The sequence below is a fragment of the Pelophylax lessonae genome (assembly GCF_965119305.1).
Source record: "Pelophylax lessonae genome assembly, chromosome: 9".
Lineage (NCBI taxonomy): Eukaryota > Metazoa > Chordata > Amphibia > Anura > Ranidae > Pelophylax > Pelophylax lessonae.
Window position 1 is genome coordinate 270,567,202 of NC_138776.1, and position 27,328 is coordinate 270,594,529.

Consider the following 27,328-nt stretch of genomic DNA (forward strand, 5'->3'; position numbering starts at 1 on the left):
CCAATGGCAGGGCCCACTCTCCAGGCATGGATCCTCTACATATGTGTGCCATAACACCACCCCGCTGATAGCTGGGGACTCAATGACCACTCGGGACATCCTGGAAGACTTCTGGATACCAAAGGAAGCTCCTGACATCCCACACAGCTGCCCAGCACCAGACCCGCCCACCAATACTTCCAATAGGTAGGAAAACTTCATACAAAAATGGTCCTATAAGTGAGGTGGACAAAAAAGGAATGCAGCCATTGGCTTATCCTGAACATTTATGGGGGTGGGGTCTTATGGGGGGAGGAATGAGGGCGGGGCTACCCAAACATATGCTGCCATGGACATCTGTCAGGAAAGCACATTATGGCCACTAGATGGAACTGACCATTATAGAAAATCCCAATTCACCATGACTGGGGGAATACGGGTCACATTTCATCAACACATTTATAACAACCAGATCTGTAAGTGTTTGTGAAATCTTTCAGCACAAAATGTACTCAGACAATGAAAGGTAAGGTAACATTTTTATTTTTCTCCTCCTAACAATGGCCAACACGGGACAACACTTCATCCATGTCTTTGGTGATCTCTGATCTCCTTATAAAGTGTTTCTTACATGATGAAGATCAGCCATGGAGTATATCTGAGGTGAATATCAGGGTGTGCTTCTTCCCCACATGTCCACCAACATTCATATAGAAGAAATTTCCCGCACTCAAGGCACTAATACACCTCCAGGGTTGTGTGGGACCCCTGATGTACAGGAAGACAGGACTTCAGTGAGGAACAATTCCCTCACTCAGGACAGGAAAGTTCATTCTCCTCCGTGTGAGATTTCTGATGTGTGGAAAGATGGGACTTCTGTGCAAAACATTTCCCGCACTCAGGACAGGAATACGGCTTCTCACCAGTGTGGGATCTCTGATGTTTGGAAAGATGAGACTTCTGTGTAAAACATTTCCCGCACTCAGGACAGGAATATGGCTTCTCACCCATGTGAGATCTCTGATGCTTGGAAAGAGTGGACTTATCTGTAAAACATTTCCCACACTCAGGACACGAATACGGCTTCTCACCAGTGTGCAATCTCTGATGTGTGGAAAGAGTGAACTTCCGTGAAAAACATTTACCGCACTCAGGACACGAATACGGCATCTCACCAGTGTGCAATCTCTGATGTGTGGAAAGAGTGGATTTGCATGAAAAACATTTCCCGCACTCAGGACACGAATACGGCTTCTCACCAGTGTGCAATCTCTGATGTGTGGAAAGAGTGAACTTCCGTGAAAAACATTTCCCGCACTCAGGACAGGAATACAGCTTCTCACCAGTGTGAGATCTCTGATGTGTGGAAAGATTGGACTTCTCTGAAAAACATTTCCCGCACTCAGGACAGGAATACGGCTTCTCCCCTGTGTGCGATCTCTGATGTGTGGAAAGAGCGGACATCTGTGCAAAACATTTCCCACACGCAGGACAGGAATACAGCTTCTCACCAGTGTGAGATCTCTGATGTTTGGAAAGAGTGGACTTCTCTGAAAAACATTTCCTGCACTCAGGACAGGAATACGGCTTCTCACCTGTGTGCGATCTCTGATGAGTGGAAATAGCAGACTTCTGTTTAAAACATTTCCCGGACTCAGGACAGGAATACGGCTGCTTACCAGTGTGAAAACTCTGATGTCTGGAAAGATTGAACTTCTGTGCAAAACATTTCCCGCACTCAGGACAGGAATACGGCTTCTCACCGGTGTGAGATCTTTTATGCACATTAAGATTACCTTTCAAACGGAAACTCTTCCCGCACTCAGAACAGGAGAACCTCTTATCTGTTGTAAGTACGGCACCGTCCCTCACAGTCTGAGGTTCCTCAGGATAAGAGGAATACGATGGTCCGGCACTGTCCCTCACAGTCTGAGGTTCCTCAGGATAAGAGGAATACGATGGTCCATCTACACTGTGTGGTGCCGGATGGACATTTGAGGTAGCCAGGTTTTCTCCTGGACTATACTGTGTGATGTCCTCATCTTCTACTTTACAGTCTGGAGACAAAGTGAGACAATCCTCTGAGGGTTTACTCATCTCCCGTCCATGTACTAAAATAGAAATACAAAGATTATTACTAGACATCAGCAGATTGGTTCCCCTAAACCAGGACTCCGCCCACATCAGACAGCTTTGTCTCTGAGGATCTTACAATTCCCCCCTCAAGGTAACTAGTAAATGGGTCCTCTGATCTCCTACCAGTTCATTTCTTTATTGATGGACCTTAGTCAGAGAGTGAGGAAACAACGAGAACTGTCTTTTATAGGAGTGACAGTGATGAGGGGATTATAGGACGAGTGTCCCCTCCCCCTCTATCACTCATTGCCATCTTCCCAACACAAGAAGTCCCACACTTCCTTATTTAGTCCATGATTTAGTCAGGAATAACAGCGGGGCTGAGCCCCACCAGAGGTCAGAGAGTGAGGATGGGGGGAGAACAATCAAGATGAAGACTGGACTGATCCTGAAGACCATATATATCTCTGGGAAGTCCAATCTGGATGCAACGCATCAGATGGGAGTGGTTTGAGGACATCATCACGTTAGGCGGAGTGCCCTCAAGTTACACTGAGACTGATGCTTGGGGAATCTGCAGTGATTGTGTGTATTCAATGCTGGATTGCTTTTTAACCTTGTGAGTGCTTTTCTTATCCATGTAATAAATATAACAGTGAGCACTACGGAGTCTCTTTATCTCTAGTAGCAGGAGCTGGCTACCTAAAGAGGAGGCTCCGCCTACATGTACCTGAAGGTGTGTGATTTCATGCTGGGTGTGTCCTCTTGGTATGGAGCAATGGGGTCCATCTGAAGAGGTGAGAGTACACAGTGGCGCACTGTCAGCTTATTCTCCGTGACACCAGAAGGGTGGATTTGTGGCTCATTCATGTTTACTGTGGATTGGAAAACTGTTTGCGACTGTTCACCAGTGTGCGTGTCTTTTCATGTCTTTTCTTCAAGTTTTTGTGTGTTTGTGTGTAACAGTGTGTGCATTGTATAGATAGAATATACACGGCTCAATAAAAATGAAAGGAACTCAGTGACTTGGGTGTGAGACTATACAGACATATCCCTCCACCCGGCACAGCCAGCAAATAACAGAGCAAGTAACCCCGGGAGAATTCTTCTGTCAGAGATCTTGCTAGACCCGGGCATGGGGCAGAAGACCCAAGGTACATACCCCAGGGGTCTAGGCTGAGCAACATCTATGGTGAACATCAACATTTTACTGCCAGCTGAACCCCAGAATCTCCATAAATCCAGTCTAGAGACATAAATTGTGTCTGCAGCACAGAGAAGGAAGATTATCCGAGAGAAATACAGGAATACAGGACGGGGAACACAGCTCAGGAAAGTGACCAGGGGGTTACAGGCTGATATCACCCCCGCCCTACTCTGGACCAATCAGTGAGCAGTATGGGTGGAGGAATGTATTTAGTGTTAATGACCCACCTGTGCTGATCTCTGTAGGAGTGTCCTCCTCTATAAATGTCCCCGTTATTCCATCCTCCTCCATAGACTGCTGATCATCCCTCACATACGTCTCTTCTTCTTCTGCTTTAACCTCAAATTCTATATCGATTGGATCTCCACTCTAAACCAAGAGAATAAGAGAGAATATCATCTGGAAAATATAAGCTTACATAAAAAACACACACATCCCCTCCAAAAGTCCATGTTCTAGATACTCCATCCCACCAACCTTGCAACATTGAGGGATGGTGTGACCTTCCTGTGTGGAATCCCCGGAATACAGAGGACGGGGACATCTCTCTGGTGGGTTCCTGGTATTAGGTGGCTCCATCATATTCTTGTGTCCTTCTGAAACCTCCTCAATCACTCCATACTCCTCATCCTCCTCTTTATACTCTTCTTTTACCACAATATTATCCTTGGAGTTTTCATTCTGAAAAATATAATAAAATATTCATTGTAAAAAAACATGATTGCTTATAAATCATAATTACCAATAATTATCAGACATCTACCTGATGATGGTGAGGGATGGTGTGACCTTCCTGTGTGGAATCCTGGGAATACAGAGGACGGGGACATCTCTCTGGTGGGTTTCTGTAGCTGGATGACTCCACCATGGTGTACTGGTACAGATCTTTGTGTACTTCCTCTATGACCGCATCCTCATCATCCTCCTCTTTTATTTCGTCTTTAACCTCAACTTTAGAATCTCTCAGGTTTCCACTCTGAATATATAATAAAAATGACATCAATGGTAACAATGCAGATAATGTACAGATCCTAATGATACTATCAGTGATTGTTCCTCATCTACCTGATGATGGTGAGGGATGGTGTGACCTTCCTGTGTGGAATCCCGGGAATACAGAGGACGGGGAAATCTCTCTGGTGGGTTCCCATTACTGGAAACATCTGTAGGAAAAAAAAAATAACAGTTCAGGAATGTAGTCAAAAACAGAAGCCGGGATTTGGATTCCAGAGCAGGTAATCAGAGGAACCGGGGTCAAGAAACCAGAAGTCATCATAGTCAGGAGAAAAAATTAGGAATAGGAAGAGAAGTCAGCCAGGGCAAGTAATACACAGGAACATGATGTGATGTAGAGTGCGCTGACAAATCAAAAAAGCTGCTACCTGTGTATTGATAAGTGGGATTGACTCCGTCACATCAAGGATTGGGAAATATATTGATCATTTCCTACAGCCTTTGGTCCAAGAAACCCCTGCCTACTTAAAAGACACCACACAATGCATACAGGAAATAAGACATCTGAACATTGAGGGAGATGTTTTGCTTGTGACCGCCGATGTGGTGTCTCTTTATACTATAATTCCGCACGAGATGGGGTATGAAGCGGTCAGCACCTTTTTAGATACGAATCTAGAGATACCTGTGGCACAGAAACAATTCATCTTAAATCTTTTAATATTTGGCATGGAACACAATTACTTTTATTACAATCAACGATTCTACCTCCAACGTACCGGTGTAGCCATGGGGGCTAAATTTGCCCCCAGCGTAGCAAATCTCTTCATGGCCCTGTGGGAGGATCGCAATATTTTCTCCAACAGGGCCAGAGAACTCATATTCTGGAGACGCTACATAGACGATACACTTTTTATTTGGAAAGGGAGCCAAGAATCATTGCAAGTTTTTATGGACCAGCTAAATTGCAACAGTTGGGGAATTAGGTTCTCCTACGAATCCAGCCCTATATCTGTTAACTTTTTAGACTTTGTGATTTTAAGACAGGGCTCTGGTTTTATTACGAAAACATATTTTTAACCTACCGACAAGAATGGTTTTATTACCATGGACAGTTGCCATCACCCTAATTGGTTGAGATCGGTTCCCAAAGGACAATTTAAAAGGATCAGACGCAACTGCACACGTGAGTCGGATTTTAAAGAACAAGCCAATGTCTTAAAACAAAGATTTTTAGATAAAGGTTATGAGCCACACAAATTAGACCAAGAAATAGAAACAGTAGGTCAACAAACTCAAGAAGATCTCATCGTACCAAGACGGGCCCACCATACTAATAACTCTCAGTCCCAATTTGAATTCGCCTTTGTCACCCGCTTTTCCCACAACTATAGGTGGGTCAATCATATCTTCAAGAAACACTGGAGTATCCTTCAAGGGGATAAGGTTTTGGGACCTTCCTTGCCCGGCAGACCTAATATGGTTTATAGGAAAGCAAGGAATTTACAAGATTTTATTGCGATTAACCCAGTGGAACAACCTATAGTACCTAAATTCTTCCCAAACATGAAAGGGTTTTTTCCATGCAGAAATTGCCAGATCTGTAAAGAAGCTAAGACAACACGAACCAAGAAGTTCACATCCACTACTACCGGTAAGGAGTACGCCATCAAAGATTTTATCTCTTGCCACACCAAGGGAGTTATTTATTTACTCCAGTGTGATTGTGGCCGACAATATATTGGGAGAACTATACGCAATGCCAGTATTCGGATAGGTGAACATCTTGCCAATATCAGAAAAGGGTTTCCAGGACATAGCGTCTCTCTACATTTCTCCAAATGTCACCATAAAGATCCAAAAAATCTACAAATTGTAGTGATTGAAAAATATACACCTCATTGGAGAGGCAGTAATATGAAAAGATCCATATCAAGAAGGGAAACCTTCTGGATCTATGAGATTAAATGCTTCAGGCCCTGGGGACTCAACATTGAATGGGATATCAACGCCCATATAAATAATAGTTGAACCCTTGTTCAGTCCACATATTCACCTTTTAACCATTTCAACTGACTTACCATTTTATCGTACGTTTTTAATAACACATGCTTTTTATGCAATTTTATTCCATTTTATGTATTTTAACCTCCAAGATTTTTATGTTCATTATTTATATGACCATTTTAATATAGGACCTGTGTTGTCCTATTATTATACATTTCCCCATTTCCTGTAGTTGTTTATGTTTATATACCAGCCCAGGAAGTTGGAGGATATAGTTCATTTCCGGAGTCCCGATTCCCACCAATAGAGATCGCCTCACATTACATATTCATATAATATGGTATGTCTTTGTACATTATAATTAATAGATTTTTGGGTCGAGAGCCGATTTTATATGTTTTAGTAAACGGATCGTTCTTGTTGGACGACTTCCGCACATACATTGCGGACACCGGAAGTGACGATCATCCTGGTAGCTTCATAAGGGCGGAGGTGGCGGCGCGCACGTCCCTCCTATCTCAGCAGAAGCCTATTACGAGGAAACGTCGTTAGAGAGGAGGCGTGTCGCGCCGCCACTGACGTCACGCATAGCCCTGTCTGCAGCCGGGCTTAGCGTATTCATCATCATTACCGCTGGTATTCCCCTCTTAATCTGTAAGTGCATTTCTTTATTAAATAAACGTCTCACCGGGGGATAACACACTATGGTCCGTTTATTTCTTGCCCCACACATGTTCATCTGGGGGATTGAGCTATAGCACGAACTGACATCAGGAGCGGGACAGTACCATTGGCCACCTATCCATTGGATCAGCGTTCCTTATTGGATTTATCCTGAGCTTGATTCATTCATTGTCTGTTAAGAAGCCATTTGTACTATACCACTGGGTGATGTTCTAAAAGGTATCTCCATCCATCTAAAGATCAGAGTCTTCTCTGCGTTCCACCTTAATTCATTTGGTAAGGAGGAACTCTAGCTGGTGGCGGGATCTTTCATCTACTCAACACTGGATATATCACCATTTGATTTAGGTGTCTTACAGCACTTGGTGAAGATTATTATTGGACTTTTAATTTCATCCACTTGTATTCACCTTGAATTGGAACAATTGTTGATATTACCCACGGTTCATTTTGGGACACTTGATGCACGTTTGAACTTTGTGGTTTCACTTGTTAGTGCACTTTATTGTATCATTTACATTGTATTTGATTTATTATTTGTATTGTGTTATTTTCACTGCAGATATTTATAGCGCACCTTTTTTTCATCACAATACACAGGAACACACTGGAGATCATAGACCAAGCAAGGGCAAGGAGGAAATTAGCTCAGCTGCTTCAAAAGCAAAAAAGGGGCTGGCTGTAGGCTGGACTAATGAGGCAGGAAATGGTAACCAGGTGAGTCATTGTGGTAACAAGCGGCTGGTAGTTACCTGACAGCTAAGCAGCTTCTGAACATTGAAAGAAAAGAGCAGCTCGCTAACTATCTGGAGCCCAGCCCCGACAGTACCCTCTTCCCCAACAATCCCTCCCCCTTGGGGGAGCACCAGACTTGAGGGAAAAACTTATATGGAAAGCCTGGAGCAGGGCAGGAGCATTTACGTCAGAGGATTAGACCCAAGAGCGTTCCCCTGGACCGTAACCCCTCTGTGAACTTGATATCCTATGTGTCCACTAAACCTACGGGAGTCAATGATAGATTGTATCTCATATTCCATGTGGTTGTCAACCTTAATCGGGCGAAGGCGTGGTACTGAGGTGATATAGCAATAACACGTAAGGAAACATGGAATACGTTGTAAATACGAACGTTGGAAGGAAGATCTAATGTGAAGGCAACCATGTTAGCCTTATAGAGTATGCGGAAAGGCCCAATATATCGAGGTGCCAGTTTTAGTGAGGGAACACAAAATCAGAGGTAATGGGAAGACAGCCAGACCCTCTCCCCCACTTGGTAGGAGGGTGAAGGTAGGCATCGGCGGCCAGCATGGTTTGTACCTCTCTCTGGAGTGTTGCAATTATTCCTGGACCTGCACCCAAGTGGAACAGAGTTCCTGAAGATGTTGCTCTAACGCAGAAATGACTTGCGGAACAGATGTATCAGGCAACATGGATGGCTGGAACTCATTGTTCACCATAAACTGAGATAATCAGGGGGCGGCATTGATGGTGCTATTGTGAGCAAACTCCATCCAAGGTAACAGGTCCCACCAGTGTTATGGTGGTCAGAAATATAGCAACGTAAGAACTGCTCCCAGGCTTGGTCAGCCCATTCTGCGGCCCCATTGGACTGTGGGTGATATGCAGAGGAGCTCCCAACTGTGCACAAAAGGCTCCCCAAAATTTGGACACCAACTGGCTACCCCTGTCCGAGATGATAACTTTAGGTAACCCATGTAACTGAAAGAACTCTCCAGTGAAAATGGATGCCAGTTCCTTGGACACAGGCAACTTCTTTAGTGGAATGCAATGTGACATTTTGAAAAACGGATAATCACCATAAGAATAACTGTGTTGCTATGGGAGTTGCGTAGATCCATAATAAAATCAATAGACAAGTGGATCCAAGGCCTCTCTGCACTGCGTATGGGTTGAAGGAGGCCCACTGGAAGGTATTGTGGTGTTTTATTCTGAGCACACACAGGACAAGCGGCTACAAAGCTGGTTTCATGAGCACGGAGACTAGGCCACCAGCATTGTTGAGACATAGGCCTTAGGTCTTAACAATATGTCCATACGCTGTTGATTTTTTCCTGGGTGCCCAGCTGTCATAGGTGAATGGTAGGTCTGGAGGAAAATGGTGCGGAGATTCTCGGGGACAAAGCAGCGGTCATGAGGTTTTCCAGGAGGAGAATGGATCTGAGAGGGCATCATTCTCTCACCCAAAGGTGAAGTGAGACTAGAAAAAAATAGCCAAAATGCAGTCCAAAGGTATCACAGGAGTGGGAACAGACTCCATTTTGGAAGAGGAGGAAAACTGCGGCAATAAGGCATCTGCTCTTATATTCTTTGTATCAGGTAAGAATGAGACTATGTAATTGAAGCTTGACAGAAAAAGGTCCCACTGAGCCCTTCCAGGAGATAAACGTCTAGCCTCAGACAAGAATGAAGGATTCTTATGGTCAGTCAAAATGAGGACCAGCACAGTAGTACCCTTGGTGAGATGCCTCCCTTCTTTAAGAGTTAAAATTATGGCTAATAATTCTCTGTCCCCAGTTTCAGAATTTCATTCTGCTAGAGACAATTTTTTTAGAAAAGTAGCCACAAGGATGGATAGAACTGTCAGGGGTAGGAGGTTGAGACAGAAAAGCGCCTACTTTATTCTCAAACACATCAAATTCAAGAATGACGGGTAACATGGGATCAGGATGTTCCAGCACTGGAACTGCAGCAAAAGAGGCCTTTGGATTCAAAGGTTTTAATGGATTCTGGGGACCAATTCTGTGGGTTGCCCTCTTTTCTGGTCATACAGTATCAATGAAGGGGTTTGACCAGAAAAGAGAAATTACTCATAAATTTCTGATAATAATTGGCAAAGCCAAGAAAATGTTGTAGAGGACGAAGACCTATGGGCCGAAGCCACTTTAAGACTGCAGATGGCTTCTCTGGGTCCATCGAAAACCTGGCAGCACAAATGACATAACCCAAAAATTGAAGCTGTTCATGGAACTCGCAGTTTTCCAACTTGCAAGAGGTTGCTTTCTCTGTAGCCTCTGTAGCACACGGGAGAGACATCTGTGTGGAGGTTCTCTAGGGATTTACAATATATGAGAATATCATCCAGGTAAACCACCACACATTATTGCAGCATATCTCAGAGGACATTGTTAATAAAGTCCTGGAAAACTGCAGGAGCATTGCAGAGACCAAAAGGCCATTACGAGGTATTCGTAGTGTCCGGTCCTAGTATTAAATTTCCATTTGTGGCCCTCTTTAATCCTCACAAGATTGTATGTCCCTCGCAAATCGAGCTTAGTGAAGACCGTTGTTCCCTTGAGGCAGTCAAATAATTCCATTATCAATGGGATCGGATAAGTATTTTTAACAGTAATGCAAATGAGACCCCTGTAATCGATACAGAGACTCAGTTCACCACTCTTTTTTTTTTTTCCCCACAAAGAAAAAGTCGGCACTGGAAGGAGAAGAGGATTTGCTGGTGAACCCCTGGGATAGTTAAATTGCAGCATACTTCTCCATTGCCTTCTCCTCTGAGACAGACAGCAGGTAAACCCGGCCACGAGGAGGAATGGCACCGGGGTTGAAGGTCAACTGTGCGCTCAAAAGGCCGATGTGCCAAAATACCGGCCTGACCTTTGTCTAAGACATCACAGAATTCATGGTACTCTTCTGGCAATAAAGAGACTGAAGACGTGCACATGATCTTAATCACTTTCTAAAAAGATGTATAGGTGCATTGTGGGGACCATGACAAAACCTCAGCATTACGGCAATTAAAAGAGGGATTGGGCCTCTGTAACCAAGGAAAACCAATGACAACTGGGTAATGAGGTAAGGAAATGACTAGAAATTTGAATTATCTCATGGAGAAGAGCCCCTACAGCCATGGTCAACGGAGTGGTTTCATGGGTCACATGGGCAGGCTGTAGAGGTCTCCCATCAAATCCTCAATGGTAAGTGGGGAGGCACGAGGCTGCAGTGGTATTGAGCGTTTCAACAGAAAGTGCAATTAAAATTACACCTTTAATTAAATAGCAAAAATAACAGTTCAGGAACGTAGTCAAAAACAGAAGCCGGGGTTTGGATGCCAGAACAGGTAATCAGAGGAGCAAGGATCAGGAAACCATAAGTCAGCGTAGTCAGGCGGAACAAATCAGGAACAGGTATCGGAAGAGAAGTCAGCCACGGCAAGTCATACACAGGAACACACTGGAGAGCATAGACCACGCAAGGGCAAGGAGGAAATGAGCTAAGCTACTTAAATAGCAAAATGGGGCTGGCTGTAGGCTGGACTAATGAGGCAGGTAATGGTAACCAGGTGAGTCACTGTGGTAACGAGCGGCTGGTAATTAACGACAGCTAAGCAACTTCTGAGCTCTGAAAGAAAAGAGCTGCAGGAGCCCAGCCCTGACACACACTGACTGAATACATTGTTTCTATGTGTTTATCAGATGATGGGGGATCTAGGTGGACCCTCCGTACTGCTCTCTCCTTTACGATAAAGTCTCCTCTTACCCGGTGATGTGAGGGGCGGCTGATTCTCCATCATGACGTCCTTGTAGAGATCCTTGTGTCCTTCTAAATACTCCCACTCCTCCATGGAGAAATAGACAGTGACATCCTGACACCTTATAGGAACCTGACACACACAATGATACAGTCACCATCCAGACACATCCCTTGTCTGTTACTGGATAATGTCCCAGAATTCCCAGCACCGCTCACCTCTCCTGTCAGCAGCTCCATCATCTTCTTGGTGACTTCTAGAATCTTCTGCATGTTGTGTCTCTCAGGTTTTAGGGAGTCACATGGAGGCACTGTGATGGTCATATGATCACCTGACTTCAGAAGAGGAAATCTCTGTATTGGAGAACCAATAGGAATATGATGTTAGAATCCCAGAATCCTCCTCACCTTTCCGGTCAGGTTTATGTTTTATTAATAGATATAAGAGTGATGTCATGTGACCTCCCAGAATCCCCCTCACCTCTCCGGTCAGCAGGTAGATGATCTCCAGGGTGAGGTTTAGTATCTTCTCAGTCATGTGACTCCGGTCCTCCTTCATCCTCATTCGTTCTGTCACTCGATCTATACAGGTTTCTATCTAGACAGGTAAGGATAAAACTATATATGTAAGAGGAGAAATGTTCTGACCCTGAAGGGGCTAATCTAGGTTTCCACACTATATATGTGTGTATCATCATCTGCTGGAGATAAAAGACATCACAGTGACTATGGAGGAAGAACATGACAGGGGGGGGGGGGTTACTGGGTATAAATAGAGAATAAGATCTTATTACCTCCTATGCTGCCACTTCCAGCAACGTCTCCTCTCTACTTCCTCCTTACTCACCTCTCACCCGGAACTTCCTATTAATACCTGACATCACTTCCTGTCTTGGTAGAAGTTTGATCACCACCTTGTGGAGCTCAGAGGTACTGCAGCCCCGAGAATCATCTCATAGTGTGAACACGGCCTTGTGCTGTGTGTGTATGTACTGTATATCTTTATAGATGGGGCTATCTCCACTGTCACCGGGGGATAAATTACTGCCTATTACCATCACACACTCATCCCCCCCCCCCTTTCCTGGCCAGGCAGGCTGCATGATTGGATTAACAGTTTGGTGTTTATTTCCTGATTGACCTCACACATCCTCCAATAACAACTCATAAGGCTAAGCTCATGAAGACAACGACAAGCAAATAGGTGGCTCATTATCAGGGCTTGTTTTCTCAGAGAATAGGTGCAGGAACTGCCCCTTTCTCTGCCCCTACCCACCTCTGAGCATCATTCCTTGGTTCCACCCCCTACCTACCTCCAAGCACCATTCCTTGGTTCCACCCCCTACCTACCTCCGAGCACCATTCCTTGGTTCCACCCCCTACCTACCTCCGAGCACCAATTCCTTGGTTCCACCTCTGAGCACCATTCCTTGGTTCCACCCTCTACCCACCTCCGAGCACCATTCCTTGGTTCCACCCTATACCCACCTCCGAGCACCATTCCTTGGTTCCACTCTCTACCCATCTCCCAGTACCATTCCTTGGTTCCACCCTATACCTACCTCCGAGCACCATTCCTTGGTTCCAACCTCTACCCACCTCTAAACACCAATTCCTTGGTCCTCGGAGGAATGGATGGCACAATCTGAAAAAGACCAGTAAGCAATCTCTCCCCCAGAATTCAAGGTCTTTCCTGCCTTTTTGGATGAGGACTTTCTCTCTTCAATGCTTTCTGGACTCCGAGTCAGAACTGCAGGAGCAAACCTCTTTGGAATTAGACACTGACTCTAGAACTGCAGTTTTCTTTCATTTGGCAGACATTTATTCTAAAGCAGGAGGCCGGACTAAAGGCAGCTTATTGCTATCAAATGAAGCTAGCTTTTAAAGGATACAGTTTAAACTCTTGCAATGCAGACAAGAATGTCCAACTTGTAGAATTATTCTTTAGGATAGAATCAATATTCTTCACCCCAACTTCCATTGCTTTGGAAGAGAGGCAAGCCTTAAGGCAGATTCACAGGCTACAACTGCAGACAGATATACTCCTTAGGGACATGTCCAATACATAAAGTTACCACCAGAAGACCCTAAACCCCCCAAAGGACCCACCTAATCATCATTAATGAGTATACCCCTGAAGGACACAGCATCCCCCAATGGAAACTGCATGTATATGGCTAAGCTCATGAAGGCCACGTCCACCAAATAGGTGACTCATTATGCTGGAAAGCCTCTTCCTCTTCACAAGTGCCTAATGTGACATCCTGCAACGCAGGTAGAAGTGTTCTGGTTGGGGTTTGAACTGAACAACCCAGTGCTGCAAGGTGATGACCACTAAGACATTCTGGTGCTCTGTCCTTCTGTTCAATTGGCACCACTCTTCTAGCATGAACTTCTAGATTAAACATCATAGGGGAAAAAGGCAATGCTCTCCTTTGGAAGTGCTAAAAATACCGTATTTATCGGCGTATAACACGCACCTTTTCTCCCTGAAAATCGGGCGTAAATAGTGGGTGCGTGTTATACGCCGACATTTTCATTTGGCTGCCTCGGAAGGAAAGGAGGTGGGATGAGCACCGTCAGATTACATAGAGTATGGATCTCCTGCATACCCGGCGGCCTTTATAATACAAAGTCCAATCCCCTGGACTGTCATTGGACCAGTGTTTTGTCTATCATAGGACCCGGGAGGCGGGACTTTGTATTAAAGAGGCCGCTGAGTAAACAGGAGATCCGTGCTCTATGTAATCTGACGTGAGGCTGCAGATGGGCACGGATCTGGCTGCATTTATGAGGCTGCAGATGGGCACGGATCTGACTGCATTTAGGAGGCTGCAGATGGGCACGGATCTGACTGCATTTAGGAGGCTGCAGATGGGCACGGATCTGACTGCATTTAGGAGGCTGCAGATGGGCACTGATCTGGCTGCATTTATGAGGCTGCAGATGAGCACTGATCTGACTGCAAGGGTGAGGCTGCATTGATGGGCACTGATTAGGATGCATTGATGGGCACTGGTGAGACTGCAAATGGGCACTTATAAGGCTGCATTGATGGACACTGACCCTTATTTTGCTTCAAATTTCTTTATTTATACGCCTGTGCATGTTTTATGCCGATATATACAGTGCTTGCATTGCAGGTACCTCTGCAGAAAGGGAGGCCCAAAAACCTGCTTATAGACCATCCTCATCTTCCTTTTAGGAATTGTTTGAAGAGGGTTAAATTGGTTACTTGACTGATTCTGCAAGGGAAAAGCTTGACATCATCAGAGTTGATAGAAAGTGTCCAACAGTCAACTTCCCATACACCAGCTTTATGAGGCCTGCAGAAGGGCTGACAATCCAGGAACAGTATCAGTAACGAAGACGCTGCCCCCCTCCAGCTATAACCTGCATAGAGCAGCCACAGAGAGATTAGCACAAAGACCTGTCGCAATAAGAAATAAATCCATGATAAACAGACACGATGCAAGGGAAAAAAAAAATCGCAATTCAAACTACGGCTGCTAAAGTCTCCTAAGCTGTCAAAAAAGACAGTGTAACAGTTGTTTGATTGCTGGGTGACAAAAACCCATAAATGGGTTAATTACTGCTAAAGGAATACTGACACTGCAGCTTCTCACATCAGAGCACCATCCCAGCAGGTGAATAATCAAACAGACCCTGCCATACAGATGTAGAGCCCTCCTAGGTAGGTGCTAGAATGAGTGGATATAGTTTTTGGTTTCTCTGCCTAACAGGGACACAGCTCATGCTGTCTTGATGATTCATATTGATCCAATAGCCATGGATTATATTGGACAGTGGGTGGAAACCCGGCAGATAAGAGCATGGATGTCTGTAAAGCCCTGGCCAATTAGAAGGGGGTGTGCCCCAAGGCATGCTGGGTACCTGCATTTATATCTGAAGAACACATGGGCTCGTTGTCCAGTCCAGTCTACCTCTAGGGAGAGAGGTTTAAGTGTGGAGGGGGCTGCTGCCTCTCCCTTGCAGAGGCAGCCAGTCAGCCTCGGGTGGTCGACCTGAGGGCCTAAAACATTGAAGTTGCAAACCCATTGGTCCTTATGAGGGCTGACTGAGGGAGGATGTCTGCGGATCCTGCCTGGTACTACTGAGGAAGACTGGTGTGTGTGCTCCAAGATGCTGAACCCCCCCCCCCCCCCACAGGGGATCCTTGGGACTTGTGCTTTTGGATCCTCCTCTGGGTGTTAGAAGTCAGTTACTGGGTGCAAGCTAAAGGAGACACTGGCTAGTGTCTTGAAGAGGCAAGGTTCACTGAGTTCCTTCAGCTACAAAGGGACTTGTTCATCCCATACAGGTGCTATATGGTCCTGCAGATGATCTGCGATACAGTTCTATTGAGAGAGTTGTCCTCACCTGTGAACAGTTATTTGGAGTATCCTACTAAATCCCTTCTCTTATCCAAAAAAATGTGAAACTACAGATGATCACAAGGAACCACTGTCATATGTGTGGACTTTAAGGGCACAGCATGAGACAGATAACAACTACATGGATTTATCTTAAAATAACATTTATTGATTTACCTAAAACCAGATCTCAATAAAATGAGGAAACTGGCCCCAAACTGAGCTCAGCTCGTACACAGGAGATCAATGTCTCCTACTAATTTCACTCATGTACATCATACATATATAAGGATAAGTTGGTATATATCATAAGGTTCGTGTAGGTATAGATATTTCCTCTGTTCACTGGTCAACGTGTTTCGCACATGGCTTCTTCAGGACTATGAAGATGTACAGACAGTTTTCTCTTATAAACAGACTCGATATTAGTGTTTCATAAACATAGAACATAATCTGTATTTATGTACATCATAATGAATACAAACATGGCTTACTAGCAGACGGCCTTCCTTCCAACCCCCAACAAATTAACCCGACCTGGGGCAGACACAGGGGGGAAAATCGGACCAAAACGTGTTTTATATATAGGTATCGGTCCTGATGATCCTAGGTACAAGATAAAATATATATGTGTAGTAGTGTGAGGAGTAATTACATTCTCTATTCTATATCTATTCATACAGAAAGGAGGAAGGATAATCACCTTATGAGGATAGCAGGTTGGTATACACCGGATGGAGTTTATATTACATCTTGTTTATGACTCATAGTTAGTGTACTCTTATCTTTAACCACTTGCCGACTGCCTAACGCCGATCTATGTCGGCAGTCAGCCCCTCACAGGCAAAGTGACGTAGGGCTACGTCACTAGCTTGTGAGGGTCTAGGGAGCAAGCGTGCGCCCCCGGAGGCGCGCTCCCGCTCCCGCGTGGTCACGGACCCCCCCGCGCGTGTGACCAGCGGACCCGATGTCCGCCGGTCACTCGGCGATCGGCGGGGGAGAGGGAGAATGTCAGGCAGCTTGTGTAAACAAGCCACCTGTCATTCTCCTCGCTGTTAGGATACTGATCACTCGGATCTAGTATGTAGATCCGTTGATCAGTGTCCATACAGCTCAAGCCCCAGCCAATCACAGTAGAAAGCACGCCCCTAGGGATACACACAGCCCCTCCCTCCCAAATAAAGTTAACCCCTTAACTACCAGTGTATTTTTACAGTAACAGTGCATATATATAGCACTGATTACTGTAGAAATGTCACTGGTAACCCCAAAAGTGTCAAAAATGTCAGTCAAGGGTCCGATCTGTCCGCCCCAATGTCGCAGTACCGCAAAAAAAAAAAAAATCGCAGATCGCCGCCATTACACGTTAAAAAAAAAACAACAAAAATGACAGAAATCTTTCCCTTTGTTAGTAAACGCGATAACTTTTGCGCAAACCAATCAAAATACGCTTTTTGCGATTTTTTTTACCAAACATAGGTAGCATAAAACAAATTGGCCGAAAAAGTAAAAAAATTTTGATTTTTAAATTTTTTTTTTGGGGAATTTCATATAAAAAAATGTGAAAAATATTGCTATTTTTGCAAAATTGACGCTCTTTTTTTGTTTATAGCGCGTGATCAAAAAATCGCACAGGTGATCAAATACCACCAAAAGAAATCTCTGTTTGTGGGAAAAAAAGGACGCCAAATTCGTTTAGGTACAGCGTCGCACGACCGCGCAATTGTCCGTTAAAGTCACGCAGTGCCGAATCGCAAAATACCCCCTGGTCGGAATGGGGGTAAAATCTTCCGGGGCTTAAGTGGTTAATAATGTAGGTTTCAGCCTACCTGTAGGTTAGGTATATCTCTTGGATATACTTACCCCCCTTACCTATGTAAGAAATGTCAATGGAGGAGGAGCCTGTAGTAGTTATTTCATAATAAAATAATTTTCGAAAATTGTGCGTGTGTTTTTATTAATTTTTGGTGAATAGGTATGGGAAATATGTTCCCGATACTCATTTACATGGGGGGCAGGATCTGAGGGCCCCTTGGTAAAAGGGGCTTTCAGATAACGAGAAGTCCCCTGCCTGCAGACCCCCACAAGCACAGGCCACGGTTGTGGGGAAGAGGCCCTTGTCCCCATCAACATGGGGACAAGGTGCTTTGGGGTGGGGTGGGGGGCAGAGCTTCCCATGTTGAGGACATGTGCCCTGGTATTGTTAAGGAGGGGGGGCCCTCACTCGTCCCTCCCACTTTCCTGACCTGCCGGGCTGCATGCCGGGATAAAGGGTCTGGTATGGATTTTAGGGGAGAACCCATGCTGGGTTTTTTTTTTATATTTTGGCCCCCGAAGGGCCTGGTATGGACTGGGGGGAGGGGGAGCTCACTGTTTTTTTTCTATTGCCGGGCAATGCCGGCATTCTTTTCTTTCCATTCATCTGTCAGTGGGGAAGCCCGCTGACAGCTGATAAATCATGGTTGGTAAGGATGCGGGCGGCCGGCTTCCCGGCTTGCTGCTTAACAACCAGCTATTTCTTCACACAGAATTTGCATTGGTTGATAGTTTTTGTTGACTGATCCGAATTCGAATCGTTCTGAAAAGTTGGAATTCGTTAGAAAATGAATAAACTAAACAAATTTTAACAGATTTCAACAAAATTCATTACTATTTCATTTGGAGATTTGGATACATCTGAATCTAGGAATAACCAAAAATTTGTCGGAATTTGTATTCGCACCGAAACGAATTTCACGTGTCTAACACTTAATGGCCACCCACTAACAGCTGGGCTCCCAGCCAATGCAAATGGCTGCCGATGGCAGGGCCCACTCTCCAGGCATGGATCCTCTACATATGTGTGCCATAACACCACCCCGCTGATAGCTGGGGACTCAATGACCACTCGGGACATCCTGGAAGACTTCTGGATACCAAAGGAAGCTCTCCTGACATCCCGCACAGCTGCCCAGCACCAGACCCGCCCACCAATACTTCCAATAGGTAGGAAAACTTCATATAAAAATGGTCCTATAAGTGAGGAGGAAAAAAAAGGAACGCAGCCATTGGCTTATCCTGAACATTTATGGGGGTGGGGTCTTATGGGGAGGAACGAGGGCGGGGCTACCCAAACGTATGCTGCAATGGACATCTGTCAGGAAAGCACATTATGGCCACTAGATGGAACTGACCATTATAGGAAATCCCAATTCACCATGACTGGGGGAATGCGGGTCACATTTCATCAACACATTTATAACAACCAGATCTGTAAGTGTTTGTGAATCTTCCCGCACAAAATGTACTCAGCCAATGAAAGGTAAGGACTCAATTTTTATTTTTCTCCTGCTATCAATGGCCAACACGGGACAACACTTCATCCATGTCTTTGGTGATCTCTGATCTCCTTATGAAGTGTTTCTTACATGATGAAGATCAGCCATGGAGTATATCTGAGGTGTATATCAGGGTGTGCTTCTCCCCCACATGTCCACCAACATTCATATAGAAGACATTTCCCGCACTCAAGGCACTAATACACCTCCAGGGTTGTGTGGGACCCCTGATGTACAGGAAGACAGGACTCCAGTGAGTAACAATTCCCTCACTCAGGACAGGAATACGGCTTCTCACCTGTGTGCAATCTCTGATGTGTGGAAAGATTGGACTTCTGTGCAAAACATTTCCCACACTCAGGACAGGAATACGGCTTCTCACCAGTGTGTAATCTCTGATGTGTGGAAAGAGCGGACTTCTGTGTAAAACATTTGCCGCACTCAGGACAGGAATACGGCTTCTCACCAGTGTGCGATCTCTGATGTGTGGAAAGATAGGACTTCTGTGAAAAACATTTCCCGCACTCAGGACAGGGATACGATTTTTCCCCCGTGTGTGATCTCTGATGCCTGGAAAGAGCAGACTTGCCTGAAAAACATTTCCCGCACTGATGTGTGTAAAGACTGGTCTTCTGTGAAAAACATTTCCCGCATTCAGGACAGGAATACGGCTTTTCCCCCGTGTGCAATCTCTGATGTGTTGAAAGACTGGACTTCTGTGAAAAACATTTCCCGCACTCAGGACAGGAATACGGCTTCTCACCAGTGTGCGATCTCTGATGTTTGGAAAGATTGGACTTCTGTGCAAAACATTTCCCGCACTCAGGACAGGAATACAGATTCTCACCTGTGTGAGATTTCTGATGTGTGGAAAGATGGGACTTCTTTGAAAAACATTTCCCGCACTCAGGACAGGAATATGGCTTCACACCAGTGTGCGATCTCTGATGTGCAGAAACAGTGGACGTCTGTGCAAAACATTTCCCGCACTCAGGACAGGAATACGGCTTCTCACCAGTGTGCAGTCTCTGATGTGTGGGAAGATAGGACTTCTTTGAAAAACATTTCCCGCACTCAGGACAGGAATACGGCTTCTCACCCGTGTGCAATCTCTGATGTGTGTTAAGATAGGACTTCTTTGAAAAACATTTTCCGCACTCAGGACAGGAATACGGTTTCTCAACAGTGTGCAATCTCTGATGTGTGTAAAGAGTGGACCTCTGTGCAAAACATTTCCCGCACTCAGAACAGGAATACGGCTTCTCACCAGTGTGCGTTCTTTCATGCACATTAAGATTGCCTTTCAAACTGAAACTCTTCCCGCATTCAGAACAGGAGAACCTCTTATCTATTGTAAGGACGGCACCATCCCTCACAGTCTGAGGTTCCTCAGGATAAGAGGAATACGATGGTCCGGCACCGTCCCTCACAGTCTGAGGTTCCCCAGGATAAGAGGAATACGATGGTCCGGCACCGTCCCTCACAGTCTTAGGTTCCTCAGGATAAGAGGAATACGATGGTCCGGCACTGTCCCTCACAGTCTGAAGTTCCTCAAGATAAGAGGAATACGATGGTCCATCTACACTGTGTGGTGCCGGATGGACATTTGAGATAGCCGGGTTTTCTCCTGGACTATACTGTGTGATGTCCTCATCTTCTACTTTACAGTCTGGAGACAAAGTGAGACAATCCTCTGAGGTTTTCCTCATCTCCCGTCCATGTACTAAAATAGAAATACAAAGATTATTACTAGACATCAGTAGATTGGTTCCCCTAAACCAGGACTCCGCCCACATCAGACAGCTTTGTCTCTGAGGATCTTACAATTCCCCCCCCCCCCCCCCAAGGTAACTAATAAATGGGTCCTCTGATCTCCTACCAGTTCATTTCTTTATTCATGGACCTTAGTCAGAGAGTGAGGAAACAACGAGAACTGTCTTTTATAGGAGTGATTATAGGACGAGTGTCCCCTCCCCCTCTATCACTCATTGTCATCTTCCCAACACAAGAAGTCCTGCACTTCCTTATTTAGTCCATGATTTAGTCATGAATAACAGCGGGGCTGAGCCCCACCAGAGGTCAGAGAGTGAGGATGGGGGGAGAACAACCAAAATGAAGACCGGACTGATCCTGAAGACCATATATATCTCTGGGGAAGTCCAATCAGGATGCAACGCATCAGATGGGAGTGGTTTGAGGACATCATCACGTTAGGCGGAGTGCCCTCAAGTTACACTGAGACTGATGCTTGGGGAATCTGCAGTGATTGTGTGTATTCAATGCTGGATTGCTTTTTTAACCTTGTGAGTGCTTTTCTTATCCATGTAATAAATATAACAGTGAGCACTATGGAGTCTCTTTATCTCTAGTAGCAGGAGCTGGCTACCTAAAGAGGAGGCTCCACCTACATGTACCTGAAGGTGTGTGATTTCATGCTGGGTGTGTTCTCTTGGTATGGAGCAAAGGGGTCCATCTGAAGAGGTGAGAGTACACCAGGAATTGCAGAGTGGCGCACTGTCAGCTTATTCTCCGTGACACCAGAAGGGTGGATTTGTGGCTCATTCATGTTTACTGTGGATTGGAAAACTGTTTGCGACTGTTCACCAGTGTGCGTGTCTTTTCATGTCTTTTCTTCAAGTGTTTGTGTGTTTGTGTGTAACAGTGTGTGCATTGTATAGATAGAATATACACGGCTCAATAAAATGAAAGGAACTCAGTGACTTGGGTGTGAGACTATACAGACATATCCCTCCACCCGACACAGCCAGCAAATAACAGAGCAAGTAACCCCGGGAGAATTCTTCTGTCAGAGATCTTGCTAGACCTGGGCATGGGGCAGAAGACCCAAGGAACATACCTCAGGGGTCTAGGCTGAGCAACGTCTATGGTGAACATCAACATTTTACTGCCAGCTGAACCCCAGAATCTCCATAAATCCAGTCTAGAGACATAAATTGTGTCTGCAGCACAGAGAAGGAAGATTATCCGAGAGAAATACAGGATGGGGAACACAGCTCAGGAAAGTGACCAGGAGATTACAGGCTTATATCACCCAGTCCCCGCCCTACTCTGGACCAATCAGTGAGCAGTATGGGTGGAGGAATGGATTTAAAGTTAATGATCCACCTGTGCTGATCTCTGTAGGAGTGTCCTCCTCTATAAATGTCCCCGTTATTCCATCCTCCTCCATAGACTGCTGATCATTCCTCACATACGTCTCTTCTTCTTCTGCTTTAACCTCAAATTCTATATCGATTGGATCTCCACTCTAAACCAAGAAAATGAGAGAAAATATCATCTGGAAGATATAAGCTTACATAAAAAACACACACATCCCCTCCACAAGTCCATGTTCTACATACTCCATCCCACCAACCTTGTAATAGTGAGGGATGGTGTGACCTTCCTGTGTGGAATCCCGGGAATACAGAGGACGGGGACATCTCTCTGGTGAGTTTCTGGTATTAGGTGGCTCCATCATATTCTTGTGTCCTTCTGAAACCTCCTCCATCACTCCATACTCCTCATCCTCCTCTTTATACTCTTCTTTTACAACAATATAATCCTTGGAGTTTTCATTCTGAAAAATATAATAAAATATTCATTGTAAAAAAACACGATTGCTTATAAATCATAACTACCAATAATTATCAGACATCTACCTGATGATGGTGAGGGATGGTGTGACCTTCCTGTGTGGAATCCCGGGAATACAGAGGACAGGGACATCTCTCTGGTGTGTTTCTGTAGCTGGATGACTCCACCATGGTGTCCTGATACAGATCTTTGTGTACTTCCTCTACAACCCCATCCTCATCATCCTCCTCTTTTATTTCTTCTTTAACCTCAACTTTAGAATCTCTCAGATTTCCACTCTGAATATATAATAAAAATGACATCAATGGTAACAATGCAGATAATGTACAGATCCTAATGATGCTATCATTCATTGTTCCTCATTTACCTGATGATGGTGAGGGATGGTGTGACCTTCTTGTGTGGAATCCCGGGAATACAGAGGACGGGGACATCTCTCTGGTGGGTTCCCATTAATGGAACCATCTGTAGGAAGCACACACACACTGTCGAGGACCATAAACCAGGTGAAGACAGAAAGTACAGTTAAAAAAAAAAAAATCACACCTTTAATGAAATAGAAAAAAAATAACAGTTCAGGAATGTAGTCAAAAACAGAAGCCGGGATTTGGATGCCAGAGCAAGTAATCAGAGGAGCCGGGGTCAAGAAACCAGAAGTCAGCATAGTCGGAAGCAAAAATCAGGAACAGGAATAGGAAGAGAAGTCAGCCAGGGCAAGTAACACACAGAAACACACTGGAGATCATAGACCAAGCAAAGGCAAGGAGGAAATGAACTCAGCTGCTTCAAAAGCAAAAAAGGGGCTGGCTGTAGGCTGGACTAATGAGGTAAGAAATGGTAATCAGGTGAGTCATTGTGGTAACAAGCGCCTGGTAGTTACCCGACAGCTAAGCAGCTTCTAAACACTGAAAGAAAAAAACAGCTTGCTAACTAGCAGGAGCCCAGCCCTGACAGTACCCTCTTCTCCAACAATCCCTCCCCCTTGGGGGAGCACCAGACTTGAGGGGAAAACGTATATGGAGAGCCTGGAACAGGGCAGGAGCATTTATGTCTGAGGATGAGACCCAAGAGCGTTCCCCTGGACCGTAACCCCTCTGTGAACTAGATAGCGTATGTGTCCACTAAACCTACAGGAATCAATGATAGATTGTATCTCTTATTCCACGTCGTTGTCAACCTTAAGCGGGCGAAGGCGTGGTACTGAGGTGGTATAGCAACAACACATAAGGAAACATGGAATATGTTGTAAATACGAATGTTGGAAGGAAGATCTAATGCGTAGGCCACCATGTTAACCTTATAGAGTATGCAGAAAAGCCCAATATACCGAGGTGCCAGTATTAGTGAGGGAACACAGAATCAGAGGTAATGGGAAGACAGCCAGACCCTCTCCCCCACTTGGTAGGAGGGTGAAGGTAGGCATCGGCGGTCAGCATGGTTTGTACCTCTCTCTGGAGTGTTGCAAGGAGTCTTGGACCTGCACCCAAGTGGAACAGAGTTCCTGAAGATGTTGCTCTAACTCAGAAATGCCTTGCGGAACAGATGTATCAGGCAACATGGATGGCTGGAACTCAAAGTTCACCATAAACTGAGATAATCAGGAGGCGGCATTGATGGTGCTTGTCACGATTCGACCACACCCACGGCGACTAGCTAACTGAAACGTGGTAAACCGTGACTGGGAAGTATAAGGGGATAACGGAATAAAGAAAATTCCTACTAAGTAATAAGATTGGCTGTGACACTTTCAAAGCCTGCACTGTCTTTGGTCACCACTAGAGGGAGACTCCACTCCAATCCAGCTGGCTGACCACACACAGGCAGATACAAATCTTACATACAATCTGGTGCACTCTAAGGGTTGGGGAGCAGTCTAGCAATTACCACACACTACTAGGATTCCTCCAGCTATCCTACAAGCCAGAACCCCTGTGTTAATCACTCTTCCCATACCCACACACCACAAACGATAGCCTGCCACCATCCAACAGTTTGTCTGCAAACTGGTCTGCTGGGACACCACACACACGCAGATCTCCGTCTGGTGTACAATCTGCCAACACACAGTGCAATTGCATACAGATTGGCATGTAGCGTAGATCAAGCAATTTAGACACTAAAATGCAAAAAATTTCTCTAGAGGTATGAGTCCTAGCTTAGTACACAGAAGTCACTTATTAATTTTATAATTTAATATCCCGAAAGTGGGCAGGGCATAAAAAATATATACAAAGCAAAAGCAGTTACCAAAAAAATACACAAAAGATAAAAAGACACACAATTGGAAATTTGCTATAAAAAAAAAAAGGAATAAAAACAGAAATAAACTTTACTGAAGCTTATCCCGTTGGCAGAAGCATACCGGAAATCGTGCGGGAACTCCCCAGTTCAGAACTGGCTTCACGGAAGAATGCTGAACCAATCTCAGGGTTCTCAATTTATTGGAATATGAATGTGGGCTGGACTTTAGCCCTTGGCCAATTAACCCCAGTGGGTTGTCCTCTGCTCAGCCCACACGATGTTCTGTGTTCAGAATTGACCAGAGTTCAATTGGCCCAGAATGGCGCTGATCGCTGGGCCAGGGATAGGAGTTCTGACACCAGCGCATCGGTCTGATCGTGACAGTACCAAACACTGCTTGCCTGTCGTAATCAGGCGCCATACAATGGTTTTGTGCCATTCTCCAGGACCCCATTCATGCCACAGACCCAGATTTACATGTACTCGTAGCCCCACACGTGAGCCACAAGAAGGAATTATTTTCATCTCTCTGCCACTAAGATTTTAACTTTTATGAGAGATAAAATACAATCCTTTGATCTGATGGTATCAATCCATACTTGTAGACGGTTGGGAGCCTTCCACCGCCCCCTGCTGATTTCCACAGCCAAAATGACTGGCATTTCTCTTTGATGCTCCCGGAAGTGACAATTCTCTTTTTTACTGGTATGGGAGACTTCATTGGCATGTAAGTGTCAACTCTATCTTACAGAATGTCCCCTGTCTTTTCAAATGCTTATAACAGGACATGTGTGTGTGTGACTGATACTATATTAACTCCAAAATGACACTACGTCTACAATTCACTATTTCTACAGATCACTTCATATTTCATATTTCACTACCGTAAAGCTACCCTATATCTGACATTTACGTTACAGTGCTATTGTGAGCAAACTCCACCCAAGGTAACAGGTCCCACCAGATTTTATGGTGGTCAGAAATATAGCAACGTAAGAACTGCTCCCAGGCTTGGTCGGTCCATTCTGCAGCTTCATTGGACTGTGGGTGATATGCCGAGGAGAAGGAAAGCTGAACTCCCAACTGTGCACAAAAGGCTCTCAAAAACATGGACACCAACTGGCTACCCCTGTCCGAGATGATAACTTTAAGTAACCCATGTAAATGAAAGAACTCTCCAGTGAAAACGGATGCCAGTTCCTTGGACACAGGCAACTTCTTTAGTGAAATACAATGTAACATTTTGAAAAAACGGTCAACCACCATAAGAAATAACTGTGTTGCTATGGGAGTTGCCTAAATCCATAATAAAATCAATAGCCAAGTGGATCCAAGGCCTCTCTGCACTGCGTATGGGTTGAAGGAGGCCCACTGGAAGGTGTCGTGGTGTTTTATTCTGAGCACACACAGGACAAGCGGCTACAAAGCCGGTTTCATGAGCACGGAGACTAGACCACCAGTATTGTTGAGACATAGGCCATATGTCTCAACAATATGTCCATACGCCGTTGATTTTTTCCTGGGTGCCCAGCTGTCTTAGGTGAATGGTAGGTCTGGAGGAAAATGGTGCAGGGATTCTCGGGGACAAAGCAGCGGTCATGAGGTTTTCCAGGAGGAGAATGGATCTGAGAGGGCATCATTCTCTCACCCAAAGGTGAAGTGAGACTAGAAAAAAATAGCCAAAATGCAGTCCGAAGGTATCACAGGAGTGGGAACAGACTCCATTTTGGAAGAGGAGGAAAACTGTGGCAATAAGGCATCTGCTCTTATATTCTTTGTATCAGGTATGAATGAGACTATGTAATTGAAGCTTGACAGAAAAAGGTCCCACTGAGCCCTTCCAGGAGATAAACGTCTAGCCTCAGACAAGAATGAAAGATTCTTATGGTCAGTAAAAATGAGGACCAGCACAGTAGTACCCTTGATGAGATGCCTCCCTTCTTTAAGAGTTAAAATTATGGCTAATAATTCTCTATCCCCAGTTTCAGAATTTCATTCTGCTAGAGACAATTTTTTAGAAAAGTAGCCACAAGGATGGATAGAACTCTCAGGGGTAGGAGGTTGAGACAGGAAAGCGCCTACTCCAGTCTCAGATGCATCAACTTCAAGAATGACGGGTAACATGGGATCAGGATGTTCCAGCACTGGAACTGCAGCAAAAGTGGCCTTGAGGGATTCAAAGGCTTTAATGGATTCCGGGGACCAATTCTGTGGGTTGCCCTCTTTTCTGGTCATAAAGTATCAATGAAGGGGTTTGACCAGAAAAGAGAAATTACTCATAAATTTTTGATAATAATTGACAAAGCCAAGAAAATGTTGTAGAGCACGTAGACCTATAGGCCGAAGCCACTTTAAGACTGCAGATGGCTTCTCTAGGTCCATCGATAACC

At 44.9% G+C, this 27,328-nt stretch overlaps 5 protein-coding genes across 5 annotated transcripts in view; 1 reads left to right on the forward strand and 4 right to left on the reverse strand.

Moving 5' to 3' along the window:
* The window catches only part of LOC309564464 (uncharacterized protein), a gene marked incomplete at both ends in the record, with an annotated part of 826,241 nt that overhangs the window by 516,359 nt on the left and 282,554 nt on the right, over nt 1–27,328 (reverse strand).
* LOC309564057 (uncharacterized protein) overlaps nt 1–27,328 on the forward strand; it is a gene marked incomplete at its 5' end in the record, with an annotated part of 455,352 nt that overhangs the window by 96,163 nt on the left and 331,861 nt on the right. The window lies entirely within an intron of this gene.
* The window catches only part of LOC309564059 (uncharacterized protein), a gene marked incomplete at its 5' end in the record, with an annotated part of 69,762 nt that overhangs the window by 23,663 nt on the left and 18,771 nt on the right, over nt 1–27,328 (reverse strand). The gene's annotated exons all lie outside the window — the stretch shown is intronic.
* On the reverse strand, nt 790–11,959 carry LOC309564061 (uncharacterized protein; the record flags this gene model as incomplete). Its single annotated transcript, XM_082268687.1, has 5 exons — nt 11,892–11,959; nt 11,630–11,764; nt 11,420–11,543; nt 1,915–2,090; nt 790–1,809 (listed from the first exon to the last, which is right to left on the reverse strand). The coding sequence occupies exons 1-5, from the start codon at nt 11,946–11,948 to the stop codon at nt 790–792; spliced, it is 1,512 nt and encodes a 503-aa protein (XP_082124813.1). The 5' UTR covers nt 11,949–11,959.
* On the reverse strand, nt 13,012–23,987 carry LOC309564062 (uncharacterized protein; the record flags this gene model as incomplete). Its single annotated transcript, XM_082268688.1, has 4 exons — nt 13,012–13,160; nt 19,690–19,947; nt 20,116–20,479; nt 23,829–23,987. 4 exons carry the CDS (start codon nt 23,985–23,987, stop codon nt 13,012–13,014), a joined length of 930 nt encoding a protein of 309 aa, XP_082124814.1.